The sequence below is a fragment of the Stegodyphus dumicola genome, chromosome 9 (genome assembly GCF_044657685.1).
Source record: "Stegodyphus dumicola isolate Sdum_Otavi_A_Nest chromosome 9, ASM4465768v1".
NCBI classification, from domain to species: Eukaryota; Metazoa; Arthropoda; class Arachnida; order Araneae; family Eresidae; genus Stegodyphus; species Stegodyphus dumicola.
The window spans coordinates 57,496,828-57,517,393 of NC_140776.1; the positions used below are offsets into that span (position 1 = coordinate 57,496,828).

The window sequence follows — 20,566 nt, forward strand, 5'->3', positions numbered from 1 at the left end:
TATACACTATAAAGTTTTCATTAAAAGTTTTAAAATTTAGTGGAGACAAGATTTTCCTACATAATGACATTAAGGAGATTTTTAGTGGAGATAAATAAATTAATTACTGGCTACCAGTTGTAATGCATAAAAATTTCTGGCAACCAGTAATAAAAATTTTGAATTCTGAGAGGAATATTTAAAATTGCATGGCTGCGAATAGAGCCGGATTTCCGCTGTTCCGTGTAAAATGTGTTTACTATTAAAAAAAAATCTAGAATCGACTAATTTATTTTGTTAAATTTTGAATATGTCTCGTTGCGAACGTCCAGTAGAACTTAAGAGCCATCCAGGTAAATCACATATGTTGCTTGTTTAGTAATTTAAATCAACATTATCATTTCAGTTTTAGTCTTTCATATTTTTGTGGAGTTAACATGATGATGTTGTAGTAAAAGTTGGTATAATATTTTTTGGTTATTTTTCAATCACTTGTACAACTAAAATGTTTCTCATTACATATGTATTTTTTATATTTTCAATTGTTTAAAGACGAAGTATATGAAGGCAGCTTTAAATAAATCGGCATTTTACTACTTCTGTTTTTATAATCTTTCAATTTCGGCTTTTATGAATTAAATTAAATTTTCGAGAATGGTACTATTTAGATGACGAATTAACAAACATTTGTTAGAAATTCTTCTGTTGTCGGGACCGAATTCAGAAATGTATGTATTCATATATGCATGTATATATGTATGTGCGTAGGTATGTGTGTGTATACTCACACTCAGATATGCACATACATACATACACACGTGCATACATATTGTTACGAATTTTGTAATTGGTTAGATATTTTTAGTAGAATTGTAATTTAAATTGTCTTATTTCCCCGTGCAATGAACGCGTGACAAATGTTAAGAGAAAGCTACGCCGGAAAAGTAAAAATGCCAGAGCACATGCAGTTAACATTGAATAAAAGTTTATCTCGCTAACTTATATTTAATTTGAATAAATGTAATTGACTACTATGTTAGCTGTAACTGTAATTCTACTCTTTTTGCTTTCCAAAAATCTCGAGAAGCAGAAATTACTGGAACTCTCTCGCGACCGATTGAAAGCTTTAAAAACCGGAGAGAAACATCTCAGCTCAGTTGTTTAGTTAACTGCTGTTATTATTGTTGATTGGATTAACTTTCTCTGCGCTGTGGATTGCGTTCTATTTTACGTTTTAGTAGTTTAAAGTATAGTTGCTGATGGTATTGCGTGATACTGTGATATTGTAGGAATATTTCCCAGGAAAAATCCAGCGTTCTGTAATATTTCTTTTGCTAAGAATAAATTTAACCTTTCATTGGACAAACTACAGGTGCCATCTTCCTCGATGTAGCTAAAGCCTTTGATCGAGTTTGGCTTGAGGGCCTCATGTACAAAATCATGACTCTGGGTTTCCCAGAGTACATCACAGATATCACCTACTGCTATCTTAAGGATAGACACTTTATCGTTAGTGTAAACAATTCACACTCTACCCCACGGGCTATCAAGGCTGGCGTCCCGCAAGGGAGCCTCCTTGGGCTCATTTACTATAATATTTACACGAACGATATCCCACAATCACCACACATCACCCTGGCAATGTACGTCGATGACACGGCAATTCTCTCAAAAAATGCATCTCCTGGCCCGGTTATGCAAGCACTCTAAACACACATCCATACACATGAGTCCTGGCTCAACGCCTGGAAAGTTAAGATCAACGTCGACAAATCTGAGGCCATTTGGTTCACCAAAAGGGCTACCATTGACAACGAAGACTGCATTCACATGTATGACACCCCTATTCAGTGGACTAAGCATGCCCGATACCTTGGAATTACTTTGGAATTATTGTCAAGTTCCGTGCCCGTAAACGAACACTTACCCCCTTAATTGGCCGGAACTCAGTTCTCTCTATTGATAACAAATTGCTCATTTACAAGACCCTTTTGCGTCCCATATTCTAATATGCCTGTCCTGTTTGGGGGATATGCTAGTATTAAAAATGTTAAGAAACTTCAAACATGCAAAATATATTGCTTAGACAAGCGGCGAACTGTCGATGGTTCATCAGAAACTCGGCTGTTCACCAAGAGCTTGAGATGCCAACGTTATATGTTCATTTTGCTAACCTTGCTGAAAAATTCTACAAAAATAATCCAAATGTCAACAACAGCACTATTCCAGTGCTTAACTACGACTATAATACTGAAAGAAATAGAAAACGACCGCTCGTGGTCCTCAGGTACCTCAATCAGTAACTATCTTTTTAATTTATGCATTCACCTAATTGTCACAAATTAAATATATTATCTATGCACTATCTCATACTGATTGTTTTCTGGTATTGCTGTCTTTGCTGTAAATGTTTGACCTGTATATATTGTATATATTTTATTTTACTTTTTACTATGCTTTATATTCAATGTTACTTTATGTTAACTTCACACACGAGGACTCTCATATTCAGTGAGCTTTAGGCACTTTTTTGTTTTTCTTCTCTTCATGCCAATTGCTTATCATGCGCACTTACCTTCGTCATGGCCTGCACTGCAGGGGTGTTTCTGTTGGACTCAATTACGTACTCTGCCAGATTTTATCACTGCTCTGAACTTTCATTTGCATCGACATGTACCATAAACTATTCGAAACTACAAAAATTTGAAAGTCGGAAGCATTACGCCGGGATAGAGACTTCACGCGGGTACCCGTTTTTGCGAAACTCTTCGAGTTTGCCTGAGCCGACCAGAGCACTGTGAAGTGAGTTTTAAACGTAAACAGAATAGCAAATTTTGTTTACAGTGATGAACAGCGATTATTATGTGCAAACATATAGTAAATGAAATTGATTAAATCATATAACAACGTCGTGGAATTCAACACACTAAATAACTTTTGTCCAAAATTTCAAAACTTTAAATACTCCACATCTTTCGATTGCCACATACAGGAAAGAAAACTTAAAAAAAAAAAAAAATAAATAACCAAATAAAATTAAATGAAAACATTCATAACTTCACTTCATCTGAAATCCAATAATTTCCCACCAACAACATCTTAACCTTCTGAAATATACGGTAAAAATTTTAAAAACACAGTATTTCAAAAAAAAAAAAAAAAAAAAAAAATCTTCTAGCTACACTAAATTTACACCCTTACAATTACCAAAATAAAGCTTAGGTTTGCCACAAGAAAACATACAGCCAAAAACCACAACCATATCAAAATAGCTCTAAATAAAACCCTTTCGCCAAGTTTGGCGCTCACCCCGATTATCGAATATTAACCATAAAATCTTTTGCAGTTGTTAAAAGTCCTGAATTCAGAAAATTGGTTGATTAGTAAGGGAATATTTATGGCGTAAAAAGAGAGAGAGTTTAAAAGAAGATTCATACAATTAAAACACCATAATGTCAAACACGGGATTTGATGCCAATAAAATGAGTAATGGAAATGAATATCAAAATTTAGAGCATTGGCTAATTCCTAAATGTATTGCCAATAAACATCATCATATTCCATAATTCGATGATAAATGACAGAATAAGTTTCCATTTGGGTTTTGTCACTGTTTTCTTCTTATCCTTTTTGTTAAATAATTATCGGGTAAAATCCTAGTATACGGTACGACCTTGGATCGATCTTGAAAATTGTTGCCAACCTCAAAATAACGCGCTTGTGTTTGTTGTTCTAGCATATCCTGTTGTGTAAATTAGGAGATTAGAATAGATGGAGTACACAGCCGACTTTATCATGGCCTTGAAGCGAAATCAGTTTTGGAAGGTCACGTGAATCAAATAGTCGATCTCTTTCTCTTCACTATAATCGTCAAGTTTGCCGAAAATAATAGTTTTCTCTTAAACTAAGCATAAGTAAAATTAATAAACGTGAGTCGGTAGCATAATTTACATTAAATTTTTCATAGTGTAGTATTTTCACAGGCGGAAAAATGCATATCTTCAATAATTTAAAAACAATTATACTCTGTTTATGTAACTAAAAATATCATTGAGATTTACTACATGCAATATTTATTTCTGTAATTTTAATATAAATGAAATTCATTTATGTAATCTGAATCAAAATTATTCCAAAATAATATAAAATCCACATAAGGAGAAAAATTAAATATATTTATGGATGTAATTTTTTTATACTTCCTTAATAATAAAATAAATATTAACAGCAGAATATTTTGTAAAACTCCATGCCGCTACCATCACATCAACTATATAAATTTTCAGAAAGGAAATATCCATAGTCATCACTTTTTACTCACTTCACCTGTTTTAACAAAACTGGATATCTCAGTTTTGTTAAAACAGGGAAATTAATTAAAAATTCTTTAAATGTTAGAAATTTGATAGTAAAGATAATCTTACTTGCATTTTGTGCTATAAATAACTCTTTCAAGAAAAATTCAAAGAATTAAATGCTAATTACATTCATAAAAAGGACAGCCTTCTATTTGTGCCAGCTACAATTTTATGTTGTGTCACTTTTTCCAAACCATTCAAGAGGTAAGTGATTAGGCTCATTTTTTTAAAGTGGTTTCCTCAAATTACAAGCCTATTTCACTATTAAAAATAGATTCATAAAACTTGGAGCTGTACCATATGCACATATGCTACATATTATACATAATTTATGCAGAAATAAAACATAAATAAAAATAAACAATTGTGACTTATTAACTAAAATTAATTGGTAAATTTTTTAACTTTTATACATCAATTTTGTCATTTTTATATTTAGCATAATTATGAAATTTTTTTTCAATTTATCAAACAGATAAATCATTCCACAAGTGCAAGAAACTGCTAAAATTAAAGTTAATTCGACCAAACGTGTATGCAAGATAACATATTGTTACGAATTTGGTATTTAAAAAGCTAATGTTAGTTCAATTATAAATTAAATGGTTTTATTTCTCGCGCAGTGCAGCGCGTGACGAATATTAAAAGAAAGCTAAGCTGGAAAAATTAAAAATACAAGAGCGCGTGCGTTAAATAAATAAATATCTCTTTTTGATTTCGAGAAAGTGCTGGAAAATTCTAGCGCGTGATTTTAAAATCTTATAAAAGGAGGAAAACATCTCAGTTTGTAGTAGTTGCTTAGTTTGTTGTTGTTTAGAAAACTACTGTTGTTGATTGTAGCGAATTCGCGGATTAGCGTTCTTTAGCTGTTTTGAATTACGTTCTATTGGACATTTGAGTAGTTAAAAGAATAACTACTGTGAGATATTGTAATACTGCATGATAATTTGAGAAAATTTAAGCATTTTTGTTGTGATAATAATAAATTTTTGTTCATTTTTCATCGGACTTGTGCATTCATTTCATAACGAACCCGTACGCACGCAACAATTTTTGGTGTCAGAAGTGGGATTTGAATGCCAATAACAAGAGCGATGGAAGAACAATTCAGGCAAATGATGACTGCATTTGCTGCTTTCCAAGAAAAGATGGAAGGGGCCGTCAACTCCGTTAAGGAAGAAATGAAATTGGGCCAGGAATCCGTTAAGGAAGAAATGAAATTGGGCCAAGATTCCGTTAAAGGAGAGATGAGATCCGTTAAAATGGAAATGGAAGCCGTTCACGAAAAGTTGGAAGCTGGTCAAGTAACTTTTAAAGAAGACATTAAAGCTGTACAAGAAAAGATTGAATCAGGTCAAGACGAAATGAAAAGAGAAATAACCTGCGTAATAGAAAGTAAATTTGAGGCTATGGAAGACAGAATAGGAGCTGTCGAAAATAAAGTCGGGCAAATTGAAGAAAAGGTTTCTTCTGTCAAAGATGAAATAGAAGATAGAGTGTCAGCTGTGGAGCAACGAGTCGAAGGAAGAGTTTCGGCCTTCCAACAACAAATTGAAGAAAGAGTTTCTGCCGTCGAACAACAAATTGATGATAGGGTTTCTGCTGCCGTCGCCAAAGAAGTTGACAGCCTAAAGAAGTGCATAGCGACGGTAGGAAACAATTCTGAAGGTTTCAAATTTTCATCGATGCCTCCTCGTTCCGTTCTGAAACTATCTACATATGATGGGAAGACCTCCTGGCAGGTGTATAGGACACAATTTTCTATCGTTGCGGATGCGAATGGATGGGATTCCCAAGCTAAGGCCTGTCATCTCGCCGCTTCTTTGAGAGCAGACGCAGCGGATATCCTGCAGACGCTTCCCGAAAATCAAAGACTAGATTTCGAAGCTCTATCCGGCGCTTTGGAGCTGCGCTTCGGCGAGAAATGTTTAAAAGACTACAGCAGGCTCCAATTAAAATCTCGTCAACAGAAGCTCACCGAAACGCTTCAGGAGCTCGCCACGGATGTTGAAAGGCTGTCACATCACGCCTTTTCGGAGTGCCCAACAGAAACAAGGGAAATCCTGTCCCTGCAATATTTCATCGATGGCATCCGTGACCCTGAAATACAGAAAGCACTGCGAATGGCGGATGTTAAAGATCTGAAAAGCGCTTTAGTGTATGCCATGAAATTTGAGGCAGCCCAGCAAGACACCCGTTGAGACCGCCATCCAGTCAGAGCTGCTCAAGACCAGGAGCCAGGGGATCAAGTCACTGCTCGTCTAGACGATTTAACTAGACAACTGAACGCCTTGAGACAGAATATTGGTGACAAGAAACCGACCGTAAAGTGCTGGAACTGCGGTGCTGAAGGACACATACGACGAAACTGCAGAACACCCCAGGGCACGGATGCTAAGACTGCTCCTAACAAACAGCAGGGAAACTAATTAGTGGCCATCTCGCGGGGCGGAGGTTGCCAGATCATGAAAAGCCCCAGTTTAAAGCGCTTCAGATTTCTGCAGTGAGAGGCGGCAGTAATGGACTTTTCATAATAGGACATATTAACGGAGTTCCCTGCAATATGACGATAGATACAGGAGCCAACGTTACCATCATCCGAAAAGATTTGGCTCAACAACTGGGAAGCAAACTTATCTGGACGCCGCCCTGCGTTACCCTACAGACTGTGTCCGGTGAGAAGATCAACATCGATGGAAAAGTAAATGCTAACATCACGTTTGGAAGTGCCGCTTACCATCACATGGCATATGTAGCAGAGATCACTGATTCTTGCATACTCAAATTGGACTTTCTAACGAAATACAATTTTTCCTTGGACTTTAAAAAAACGAATTGCATTCTACATCTGAGGACATAGCGTTATTTGGAGTCAATGATGAAGTTAAATCTGTCCATAAAATCATAGCACCAGACAATATCACAATACCGGCAAGAACAGAAATTTTACTTCCTGGATCCATAGCCGAAAACAGGAATTTCCGCTACGGCCTCATAGAATATCCCAATAACTGTAATAGCCCAAAAGGAGTACTAGTAGCCTCAACACTCGTCGACCTATCCAGAACGGTTATCCCGGTGAGAGTCGCCAATGTAACTGAGAAGGCGAGAGTTATTAAGAAAGGTGAAGTGGTTGCAACATGTACTCCAGTAACCACCGTTGAAAGAAAGAGTAACATCCAAGAATCCGTGTCTTCAGAAAGCATTACATCAGAGTTACTTCAGAATGCGCAATTAAACGATGAAGAGAAGAATGCTGCCGATCGCGTCGTTAAAGATCTTCAAGTTGTTTTCTCCCGCTCGTATTCTGACGTGGGTCGAACTAGTTTGATACAACATAGAATAGATACCGGTGATCATCCCCCGATCAAGCAACATCCAAGACGTCTACCGTTTGCTAAACAGGAAGAGGTGCGAACACTGTTAAAAGGTATGGAAGAAGGCGATGTCATCGAGCCTTCAGTAAGTCCATGGGCATCTCCCATCGTCCTACTCAGAAAGAAAGACTGCTCAACAAGATTTTGCGTCGACTATCGCCGGTTGAATGAGGTTACGAAGAAAGACAGTTACCCTCTTCCTAGAATTGACGACATTCTAGACACTCTTTCTGGAAGCAAGTGGTTCTCAACACTTGATTTAAAGAGTGGGTATTGGCAGGTAGAAATACAGTCTGAAGACCGAGAAAAGACGGCATTTACTACGGGACAAGGGCTTTGGCAATTCAAGGTGATGCCGTTTGGACTGTGTAATGCGCCGGCAACATTCGAACGTCTTATGGAAACTGTTTTGAAAGGCCTTTCCTACGAAGCCTGCCTCATATACCTGGACGACATCATCATCGTCGGAAAGAGTTTTGAAGAACATTTAGAAAATCTTAGGAAGGTGCTTCAGAAACTGAAAGAAGCCAATCTGAAGCTGAGTCCCGCTAAATGCAAATTGTTCCGAAAGGAAATGACTTACCTGGGACATGTCATCTCTGCAGAAGGTGTGCGCACGGATCCTGAAAAGGTATCAGCCGTTAAATCCTGGAAACGTCCCGAAAATGTCCATCAGCTGAGAAGCTTCCTAGGGCTTTGCACCTACTATAGGAAATTCGTGAAGGACTTTTCTTCCATCGCAAGACCCCTACACAAGCTGACAGAGAGCAACCAGAAGTTCTTGTGGACAAAAGAATGCGAGGATGCATTTAACAACTTAAAGGAGGCTTTAACATCTGCTCCAATCCTGACGTATCCTCAGCTTGACCGACCATTTATTCTCGACACCGACGCGAGTAATGAAAGTGTTGGTGCTGTTTTGTCCCAAGAAATAGACGGCCAAGAACGTGTAGTGGCATACTGGAGCAAGTGCCTGTCTAAACCGGAGAGGAATTATTGTGTCACCAGGAAAGAGTTGCTCGCCATAGTCAAAGCTGTAGAACAGTTCCATCACTATCTATACGGCAGAAAATTCCTGCTCCGCACCGATCATGCATCATTGACCTGGCTTTTAAATTTCAAGAATCCTGAGGGTCAAATAGCCAGGTGGATACAGAGACTCCAAGAATATGACATCACTATCCGTCATCGTAAGGGATCATCACACGGAAACGCCGACGCCCTGTCTAGAAGACCTTGCCAAGAAAGCTGCCGATATTGTTCCAGGGTGGAAGCGAAATACGAGCTGCTGACTCTGGTCGCAAGACAAATTACAACATCAACATCGGCTGATCGAGAACCGTGGAGTGATGATGAAGTCAGGAAAGACCAGCTGGAAGACCGCGACATTAAACCCATAATTGATTTAATGGAGTCATCAAACAGAAAACCTACCTGGCAGGACATTTCTATCTGTAGTCCTACAACCAAACAATATTGGGCACTCTGGGATTCACTTCACATTCGAAACGGCGTCTTATACCGGAAATTCGAATCGGATGATGGGAAGACGTTCCGATGGCAACTTATACTTCCAAGATACCGCATTCCTGATGTCCTTAAAGAGTTACATAGCACCCCTACTGGAGGTCACTTTGGAATAATGAAGACCTTGCAGAGAGTTCGTGAGCGCTTTTACTGGAATAATGCAAAGGATGACGTGCAAAAGTGGTGCCGATCTTGCGATGCCTGTGCAGGTCGGAAAGGACCGAGGAGACGCAGCCGAGGCAAGCTGCAACGTTACAACGTAGGGGCGCCTTTTGAACGTATCGCCTTTGACATCCTGTGACCTCTGCCACGAACTGCTGATGGCAACAAATACATACTCGTTGTCATTGATTACTTCACCAAGTGGCCTGAAGCTTATCCTATTCCTAATCAAGAGGCTGTCACAGTAACTGAGGTAATGATACAGCACTGGATTTCCAGGTTCGGAGTGCCACTTCAGTTACATTCCGATCAGGGAAGGAATTTTGCCTCGGCAGTAATCAAAGAACTATGCAAACTACTCGGCATTGACAAAACTCAAACGACGCCATTGCATCCCCAGTCGGACGGCATGGTAGAGAGGTTCAATCGAACCATCCTTAATAACCTCTCATTAGTGGTTTCCAGAAACCAACAGGACTGGGACAAGAAATTACCACTCTTTTTACTGGCTTACCGCAGTGCTGTCCACGAGACTACTGGCTATTCTCCATCACAGATGCTCTTCGGTCGTGACCTTCGTCTGCCTTGTGATCTATTGTTTGGCCGCCCTCCGGATGCTCCTTCATCGTCTGAGGAATATATTCAAGATCTCCAGGCCCGGTTTGAAGTGATGCACAACTTTGCACGAGAGCGAGTCAACTTGGCGACGGAGAAGATGAAGACCCGCTACGACACAAGAGCTACTGAACATCAGTTCCACGAAGGAGACAAGGTGTGGTTGTGGAATCCGACTCGACGGAAAGGACTTTGTCCGAAATTACAGTCACCTTGGGATGGCCCGTATACAGTCCTAAAAAGACTGAATGACGTCGTGGTTCGGATTCGTAAGTCTTCGAACTCTAAACCTAAAGTCGTTCATTACGACAGGTTAGCTCATTACTATGGCCATAGTACTTAATGTAAATAATTGTAAATAGTATCAGACCATGGTCCTTTTTGTTTATAAATGTGTATTTGATTTGATTTGTATTTAGTATTTGATTTGCATTTAGTATTTGATTTGTATTTAGTATTTGATTTGTATTTAGTATTTGTTTTGTATTTAGTATTTGATAGCATTTGATTTGTTTAAGTTAGTTATTGCATTTATTGTTTATATTGTTTGATATTGTAATGTAATGTTTATGCCTCAGTTGCATTTATGCCACAGTTGTAAGTTTAGCTTCCTGTCCAGGGATTGTACTGCCCGGGACGTGCAGTCCTTGGGAAGGGGGCAGTGTTACGAATTTGGTATTTAAAAAGCTAATGTTAGTTCAATTATAAATTAAATGGTTTTATTTCTCGCGCAGTGCAGCGCGTGACGAATATTAAAAGAAAGCTAAGCCGGAAAAATTAAAAATACAAGAGCGCGTGCGTTAAATAAATAAATATCTCTTTTTGATTTCGAGAAAGTGCTGGAAAATTCTAGCGCGTGATTTTAAAATCTTATAAAAGGAGGAAAACATCTCAGTGTGTAGTAGTTGCTTAGTTTGTTTAGAAAACTACTGTTGTTGATTGTAGCGAATTCGCGGATTAGCGTTCTTTAGCTGTTTTGAATTACGTTCTATTGGACATTTGAGTAGTTAAAAGATAACTACTGTGAGATATTGTAATACTGCATGATAATTTGAGAAAATTTAAGCATTTTTGTTGTAATAATAATACATTTTTGTTCATTTTTCATCGGACTTGTGCATTCATTTCATAACGAACCCGTACGCACGCAACAATATATAAAATACCCAATTGCTTTCCTGACATAAGAAATGTATCTTCCATGTTTTTAAGAATTTCACCAAATAAGAAGTGTACAATTGAAGACGTTAATAAAGCAACTTCAGATGGTAAACTTAGTTTAACCCTATCTAATTCTTTAAGGACACCAAAAATGTATCATCTCCATATCTACTGAATGAACCCTTTGCAATCAGTCCTGACAAATATTGCATTTTACCAGCTTTAATTGTTTCATGGAAGCATAACCTGAAACATAAACCAGCACTGGTAAAATATCAGAAAAACATTTTCTATAGAAAAATCATTAATAAATTTGAATAATTATCAATATTCACAAATCTAAATATAACAATCCTTATCATAATCCTGTAAAAGGGGCGTTCATATTTAATGACGAAATTATAGAATTGCTTTTAAAACGAAGCTTTTCTCACTTTCTAATAATTTCTAATTATGTAATAATTTGAACCTGACACTTGCCGATACATTCCAAAACATGATTCAAGAGCATCAGTTTGAAATTTTCCTAGAAATATGTATTCAGCTTCATATTTTTGAAACAAGTATGTAATCAATTGAATGAATGCATCTGTAGTTGTTATTAATGCCTGAAATTTTTGTGGTGATAAAGTTTCTTTTATTGGGACAGACTGTTTCCATATCTTAAGCCACAACACTAGTTTCTTAAAAAAATAATCTGCTCAATATTCTGAGAGTTAATTTATCATTAAAGCGCCTACTTTGAAAACTTCTTTTACATTTTTCAATTTTCCACCTTCTTTTAGGTGATTTAGGTAAAGTAGTGACATGCTCGTTTTTGTCGTAATTGGATTTCCAACCAAATACACTTGCAGTATCGAAACATTCTGTATTCAAATATGCTATTAAAAACGATCAAAATAAAGAATCCTTAATGTATTATACCAAACAAATATTCAAACAAATATACTATGCAAAACAAACAAATATATTATGCAAAATGTGAAAACATGAGTAAATGCATTCGATGTTAAAACGAAATATTTGAATAGGTTTGAGAACAGCTGCAGATTTTCCCAAATAAATCTAAAAATCAAAAAGATATAAAACTATTATTTAACATTATGCAAAGTTTAATAACTATATAAAGTTTGGTAAATTACTAAAATAAATAATCCACTTTAATGCTAATAATTTAATGATGATATAACCAAATAAATAATCGTTTTGTAATGTTATTATAATTTTAAAAATCACTGCCTGAATATGTTCATTAAAGTTTTAAAAAAATATTAATCTTGTTTAATTTTACCTTATTTATTTCAAAGCATCACGTACTATCAATCTTATTTAATTTTACTTTATTTTAACGCAAAATTAAGTTCATAAATTTTGTGCTTAGAATTTTTACAGTTTTACCAAAGTAAAGATGTTTGTACAAGAATTACGCGTGAAAAAAATGCGCGAAATGCAGTAAAATCCGCTTTAATGAGATATATTAAATCCTATTTGAAAAAAACTGTGACTTTCATAATCTCACCACTATACAGCGTATCACATTTAATAATTAAAAAGAGTTATGTGATACAAACGCCATAGGTTTCAGTGTTAAAGTAAACCAGATCGTCCCTACTCTTTCTTGTGGACATTCGGTGACGCGCGTCCCGCCCACTGGGTTAGTCTATCTCTTATAAGGTCCGTGGAAGTTGGCATTATAAAATTCGAAGCATAAAATTTTCTGAGTGTAATGAAGGAAAAAAAAAAAGATTAAATAAAATCTAGAAGCACTCAGATTTTATATTGCGCTCAAAAGGAACCCTTTTTTGACGTTTTGTGTGTTACCGATATTTATTGAATATCACGTTCTTCGCCCGTAAACCACATACATTTAAAAACAGCATATCTTTAGAATTTCCGCACTAGAGATAAAAATGTTATTTTCCGTACGGTGTTACGATTGTTCGCTTTGAACTCTTGAATTTGTTAATCAAAAATTCGTTAAAGTTTTACAAAATATGAAATAGATTAAAACAAATTTGAAATTCGGCCGTCCAGATGCCAATGTTCGGGTGCAGGATTACATTATTCATAATTTGATGGCTCTAGATACCGTCGTTTTTGTCGCAGTGCGAGAAACATACATGTATTCATGCAGATTCTTCATTATTTTATTTCTTTAAATATAATACAGGGCGATAATATTTGGTAACAACAATTTGCAAGGAGACACGGATATTTATAGTGAAACAGCGCAAAATGCCGCTTCGAGCTAATAAATTAAATTAACAGTAAATAAAAAAAATCTTTTGTAGAATCTTATGTAGTTTAATAAATTAAAAAAAATCTGATGTGTACACCACGTGAATTCCTTGTAGGGAATATTAAATTATACGCATTTTTTCTTGCATTTCATTTAAACTTATTGGATTGAATTAAGTCTATTTCGCCGACAGCGCATAAACCACAATAGAATAAATGCATTCTTTAAAATTCACTCTAGTATTTGTTTACCATAGCGACACTCTGGCCCTAAATTCACATAACAGTATTATATTTCGTTCATATTATAACTCATAATGCACAAAATTTATATCATTTAAAGAATAGAATTATCTAATCGTTGCCACATGTTCTATTCAAATACTATAATAAAGCTAGAATGATGTATAAAAGAAATTAAGCAAACAAAACAAAATAGAAACAGTTTTTCACAAACGATTGAGCATTTCTCATATAATTAATTCAGTTCTCACTTCGCGAGAAGGCAAAAATACATAAAAAACTCAAAATATCTATATTAAAAATTACGAAGTAAATCTCAAACACTTATTTCCTCGAAAAAATTCCAGAAAGAATTAAGCATGATTTAATTGGCAATAATAAATGAATGCGTTATCTTTGTTGTTGCGAAGCTAAGTTTCTCTAGATTGGCAACAAATCCACTAGTCTGCTGTTTCAAATGTAAACAATCAATGGCCGCCATCCAAAAAAAAAAAAAAAAAAGGCTTAGCGGCACTTAAACAACTTTAAAATTGTTGATAATTCTAAAAATATTGCACACAGATTTACTAAAGGCATAAAAACCTTAACCGGAAGATAAAAACAACATAATTCAACCATTTTTAAAGCAAAAAATGTACAATTTACAAACATATAAGAGTAAAGAAACTGAGATCACTGATCCGGGTAAAAGAGTGGATATATATATATATATATATATAAATATATTTATATACGTTTGGTGCGGCCTATTGCAACCAAAATACGAGGTGCACATCTACATGTTATAGCAGTCCTATATACAAAATTTCAACGTTCTTAGGCTACTCGTTTTTGAGTTATGCGAGATACGTACGTACGTACGTTCGTACAGATGCCACGAAAAATTCTCTTCAGAATTAATTTTAAAGCAGTTTTATAATTTTTTTGGAGGAAACGTGTCTTTATTCTGTCCTTACGTACAAATATCACGCAAAAACATCGTTAAATTGCATTCGATAGCAGTCAAAATGGATATTTTCTTTGAAATATGCTGGCTGAAACTTTTCGCGATTGCAATACTTCCTTTTTACTTCGTAAGGAAGTAAAAATAATCACTATAAAATACAATCAAAATTAATTATTACGGTTAAATACAATTTTAATATTAGAATTAAATGTATAAAAATTAAGATGTCAAAAGTGTTTTTTTACTATGATGTATTATGAAATATAACTGAAATAAAATTCCTTTATAGAAATTGTGCTGTAATACTCATCTATAATTTTAAAAAGCAGCAAAATTTAGAATTTTATACAAAACTTTCAAAACTTCGTTTTTAAATATTTTTTACTTATTTACACCTACAAAAAAGCATAAAAATTGCAACAGAAAATTGCTTGTTTGAAATTTTCTATTATTTCGGATTTAAAATATTATTTTCTAAAAGAAGTAATTACAAATTTCCTTACAGCATAGGAAAAGCTAAGAAAATATCCAGCATGCAATAGCTTTATAATTATTTGGAACGCTAATTATGCTTGATAAATATGCTAAATTGTTAAAAATCAATCTCAGTTTCAAAAATAAAAATTTGTAGAAATTCTAATTTGTGAAATGAGGCACTACAACCAGCTTTTTCTTGACAATACACGCTGCAATATGCAACCACTGTTAAATTTCTGAAAGTCGTCCCTACTCCTCGGGATGTGATCAAGAGCGCGTCAGACGGGGAGAAAACCCATTTAGGTTGGTCTGTTTCTTATAAGGTCCATGGAAGTTGAAGCAAAGGAAATGTTAGCAACGTGACGTCAGTCTTATCACGGCCGCCATACAGCGTACGTGTAAGACTATGAAACATATTGTATAAAATTACACTGAATTTGAAAGCAAATATCAACGTGCGCAGGCTCGGAAAAGGGTTTGTAAGGCATAATTTGCATAAATACCATTGAAACTTCCAGTGATCTTCCAGGTTGTATTATGTATACATTTGTGTTATACATTTTCATATACCTAGATTTTATTATTCTAGGATAATTCTTAAGCATTCTATTTCTATACATTTTACCATTTACACATTTTCATATACCTAGATTTTAATAAATCTGAAAAGGTTATTTGAAATCCTTGTAATTCTAAGTAGAAAATCTGTTAAGTATTAAAATTAGAACATATAAACGTTTAATATTGAATAGCTGAAACATGCAGACAACGCCAATTAGAATATAAACAAAGTCCGCTTATGGCAGCGGCCATGGTAAGTGGTAAAGTCATACTGTGGAATTTCATAGCTTCAATTCTAATTGCACGGACATATGGAGAAGGCGTACTTTAGCTATTCTTACCTCGTTGGATCCACCCGAGACATCAGCACGTGGTGCAATTTCCATTCCATATCCTTCCCTCATTAGAGGCAGCGGAAAGCTTTCGGTAGTATCTTGGCGTCTATTATTAATGAAAGCACGGTACGTTTTCTGTCTAGCTCCAACGTCCTAAAAAACTTGTTCATTCATTAAATTGCTCAGCTTAAAACAAAAAATAACGCTACCAAACCTTTAAAAAAAAAAAAAAAAAAAAAAAAAAAAAAAAAAAAAAAAATTACTTTATCGCTGGAACTAAAATTACTCAAGCTCACGCATGCAAAATAGCTATACAATCAACAACTCAACAAAATGAGCAATAAAACCCACCAAATCTCACCAAAAACATTGATGCAGTTTTATACAAATGTAAACTTTATCGGCTCCCTAACGTCGTATAAAATCTCCAAACCTATGTCTACCGTATATCAGGTTTAGGCCAATTATCGTCTGCAAAAATTAATTGAAAATATTTTATAGTCAATTTTTCTGAATGTTTGCTCAACTCGAGAAACATTTTCTTAAGCATTCCAGAGTCATATTTAGAATCTAGTTGCTTTTTTAACGCGTTTGATGTTAGTTGTTTAATTTATATAAAATGGGCACTTTATTCTAAAATTATTGGCTGATACACTAAAAGCAGGTATTTGTGCGTCCTGAAAAGAAAAATAAATAAAAGGTAATTTGACTATTTGGCTATTTGTGAAAACTATTTCGAGAAATATGATATGAAAGCCGTTATTATCTGGCATATGACAACTGATGTATTGGTTAGTGTATACATACGTATATAAGTATGCAGTATGTTCAATTGATATGAAACTGTCTGAAAAGAGAAGCGATTATTTTTCGTATAAAAAGGATGAAAACTATATTCATCCTTAAATAAAAAAAAAAAAAAGAAATATGTGAATTTTCATATTATTAAAAGTGTGACGGCTACTTCCATGGTTTAGCTTACTGAATATGATGGCTCGAATCGTTTGGAGCTTGTTACTATTTTACAAATTTAATTAATTTCTGAGACGCTTTTTCTTTTGGATCATAATTTTCGATTTATTTCTTCATAAACCGACTATAAACAATAATTTGTAAGGAGTATTGTAAGGAGTAGAAGAGTATACTTTTCAATGTATTTTTTTACCTTCTGGAGTTGTAACATATTATTACGAATTTTGTATATATGTAAATAATTTTAGTGAAATGATGTGTAAAATTGTGGTATCTCATAAGTAACGTAATATGAAATGCCTCTAAAAGCGAAGCTCCGCCGGAAAAGTAAGATTACACGGGCAAGTCCATTTAACAGAGAGGTAAGTGTTTATCTTGCTAGATTTTCAAGATTGCGCCAAGCTGGCGAAGGTTTCGGAAATTAATTTTAATCACCAAACTGGGCGAGAATTCGCCAATAGTCTCCAAAATTAATGACCATTTGACGACATTTTCGTCCGATCCCTGTATAATTGCAACTGATCTGATCCCTGTATGTAATTGTAACTGTATTTGGACCTATACGTAACTGTAACTATATATGGTAATTTCCAGCTATTTCGAGAAATCAAAGGTACTGCAAATTTCTCGTTGGCCGGAATAAAACTATATAAGACCAGAGACAGCATCAGTTCTCAGTTTAGTTCAGAGTTCTCAGTCATGAGAGATCTCCGTGCGAGTTTGCTCTTTAGATGCACTTTACATTTTGTTGCGTTTAACGTTCTTAGTAATTTGAAAAGGTAGCTAGTGATTATGGTCTGTCACACTAAGCTGTAAGAGCACTTTTGTGAAAAGTTCCAGAATTATAAAGTGGTTTTTGGGGAGAAAATAAATTTAATCAAGCTATCATTAGTTCTGTGTGCATTCAATCCATTATTAACCCGTACGCATGTAACAGTATAATAATTTTATGCTATTTTATTATTATAAAAAAATGTTATATCAATTAATTAGTTACACAATAATTTTCTATTAATTACATAGATATAATTATTAAATTTCTGCGTCATTTTAAAGTGGTAAAATTTGTGTTTCTTCTTTCATGTACTTAAAAGATGCTTTATTATTATGAATCTACTTATCAGTAATGTGTGTTATATTTTATGCTATATATGAAGCAATCGATACATTTTTCTCCTTCAATGCAATGATTACATACACGCACATTATGTATATATAATGTAAGGTAAAAAAACACGTAAATATAAATTAGAATTTAAATTACCAATAGGCCCTTAATTTTTCATTTTAGTTTGGGTACTTGGCCTCTCTATTCTAAAAATAGTAACAATTTTTCTGAACTGCGTCACTGCTAGATTAATCCTATCACGGAGCATTAGAAAGTGTGTCACGCAGGCATTTTTCACCTCAGGCAGATAGCCCTTGATTGTTTTGCTGTAAATCGAATAAACCAAATCAAAAAAGTAGAGTTACTATTTTATAGCTTTAATAACGATGTTATATGTACCAAGTTTTTATTCAGGAAGCAGAATGTTTATGTTCTTTTACTTTAGTAAGAACAGATTCAAAACGCATATATGATTAATCTTCAGTTGAAGGGCGCGAAATTGGGTTTGAGATTATTCGCGGTATTTGTATGTTAGTGGTGACAAAATTTTCTCTAAACAGTATATATCAAGTTCCTGTCTATTTTACTCGTTATCTACTTCATACTGTATCGCGAATAATAATATTGCTCATAATTTTCTCTAAATACGTATTTCTCACAAAGCCACCAAAATTGTATTCGAGTTCTGAAATAATAACCAAGTACCAAGTACTTAGTTTGTATCCGAGTATTTTTTATTGAAAATTAACTGTCAAAAATCTTCTTGAACTTCTAAGTTCTTTGCTATCAGAAGTTATTTTCTCAGATTGCTTGAATTTTTAGCCCAAAGGGGCGTTAGCCCAGAAAGGCTATAAGTCTCGAAACGGCATTTTGCGTCGAATTCCTAAAAGCGTTAAATAGTTTTCAATTGCTGCCACCAAATGTTATCGCCCTGTATTACATTTAAAGAAATTAAATAATGAAGAATGTATGCATGTTTCTCGTATTGTGAAGAAACAACGGTACTACCTAGAGCCATCAAATTTTGCATAATGTAGCCCTCCACCTGAATATGGCATTTGGAAGCCCGAATTTCGAATTTGTTTTATTATCTATTTCATATTTTGTAAACCTTTAACTAATTTTTGATAAAAATTCAAGTATTTCAAAGTGAGCAGTGGCAAAACTATACTACAGAATAAAACATTGTCTCCAGAGCGCGAGACTATCTACCAGAAATTCTAAAGATGTGCAGGTTTTAAATATCTTTAGGTCAAAAGGGTCTTAACCCAAGTGTTCTGGAAATGTGTATGTGTGTGTAAATTAAAAAAAAAGAGAAAAAATAAAAAAACTTAATAAAAGAAAATCGGAAAGGTTTCAGATTTTAAATTACGTCTAAAGGAGCGTTTTTTTTAACATTTTGTCTGTTGCTTTTATTTATTAAACATCATGTTCTTCGCCCTTAAACCACAAAATTCAGTTCAAGAGCAATATTGCAAAATAGTTTTAAATTGAGCATATCTTTAGAATTTCCAATACGGAATCTCACGCGCTGGAGATAAAAATGTTTTTTCTGCACAACGTTGCCATTGTTCGCTTTGAAATCCTTGAGTTTATTAAAAAAAAATTCGTTAAAGATTTGCAAAATATGAAATCGATAGTAAAACAAATTCCAAATTTCAAATTTGGGCTTCCACATGCCCATATTTTCAGTAGGATTACGCCATTCAAAATTCGATGGCTCTCTGTATGTTGTTTTATCACAATGCGAGAAATATATATATGTTACAGTGAAAGACTGAAATTGGAGAGTGTCGACTTTCACCGGAGAATGTTAACATTCACCAAATACGTCGGTGAAAGATCGAATATTGCATTACATTCTTGTACATTCGGACCCTCACTGGTGTATGTCGACAATCACAGATATGCTCTGGTGTAGGTCGAAATGAGAGGAGCATATGTACACGCTGTCACTGCAAAAGGAAGTGTTCCACAAATAAATGCAGACGTAAAAGCAAGGGCCTCTTGTGCAATTCAAAGTTTCATAACAGTTTACGTTGTTGCAATATATAATATTCGAATCACATAATTTAGTAAGTTTTTAACTTCTACGATTTTCTGTTCTCATTTTGAATGTGCTGTGTGTTTTAAGTTCTTATTTTAAGTTTACAAAGCGTTTTTCACAACTGAATTACGGAGAAGAAAATATAATATTCTTATATGTTCAACATTCACCATTATTAGATGGTGAATGTCGACATTTACCGGTGTAAGTCAGAAATAACAGTATTTTCTGCACAACGTTGCCATTGTTCGCTTTGAAATCCTTGAGTTTCATATTTCGGACATAACCAAGCGACTATGTGAATGTTCACATTCACCAGTGAAAGTCGACATTATCCAGATTTCGGTGTTTCACCGTAACATATATACATTTATGCAAATTTTTCATTATTTAATTTCTTCAAATATAATGCAGGACTCTAACATTCGGTGGTAACAATTTGAAAAGTGAATTTCTAGTG

At 34.7% G+C, this 20,566-nt stretch overlaps 1 protein-coding gene across 4 annotated transcripts in view; it reads left to right on the forward strand.

Annotated features, from left to right (window-relative positions):
* The first annotated feature begins 204 nt into the window (after positions 1-204).
* LOC118190974 (tubulin polyglutamylase TTLL6-like) overlaps positions 205-20,566 on the forward strand; it is a 93,959-nt gene continuing 73,597 nt past the window's right edge. For 2 of the 4 annotated variants that reach the window (XM_085824524.1, XM_035361762.2), the window contains exon 1: positions 16,542-16,679. Coding sequence is in view for 1 of the 4 variants with exons in the window: in XM_085824523.1 (XP_085680649.1) it covers positions 290-332 (43 nt within the window). In the remaining 3 variants the exon portion in view is untranslated. Of the gene's footprint in view, positions 333-16,541; positions 16,680-20,566 lie in introns of those variants that run through there. The other 2 variants (XM_085824523.1, XM_085824525.1) reach the window with 2 other exon arrangements.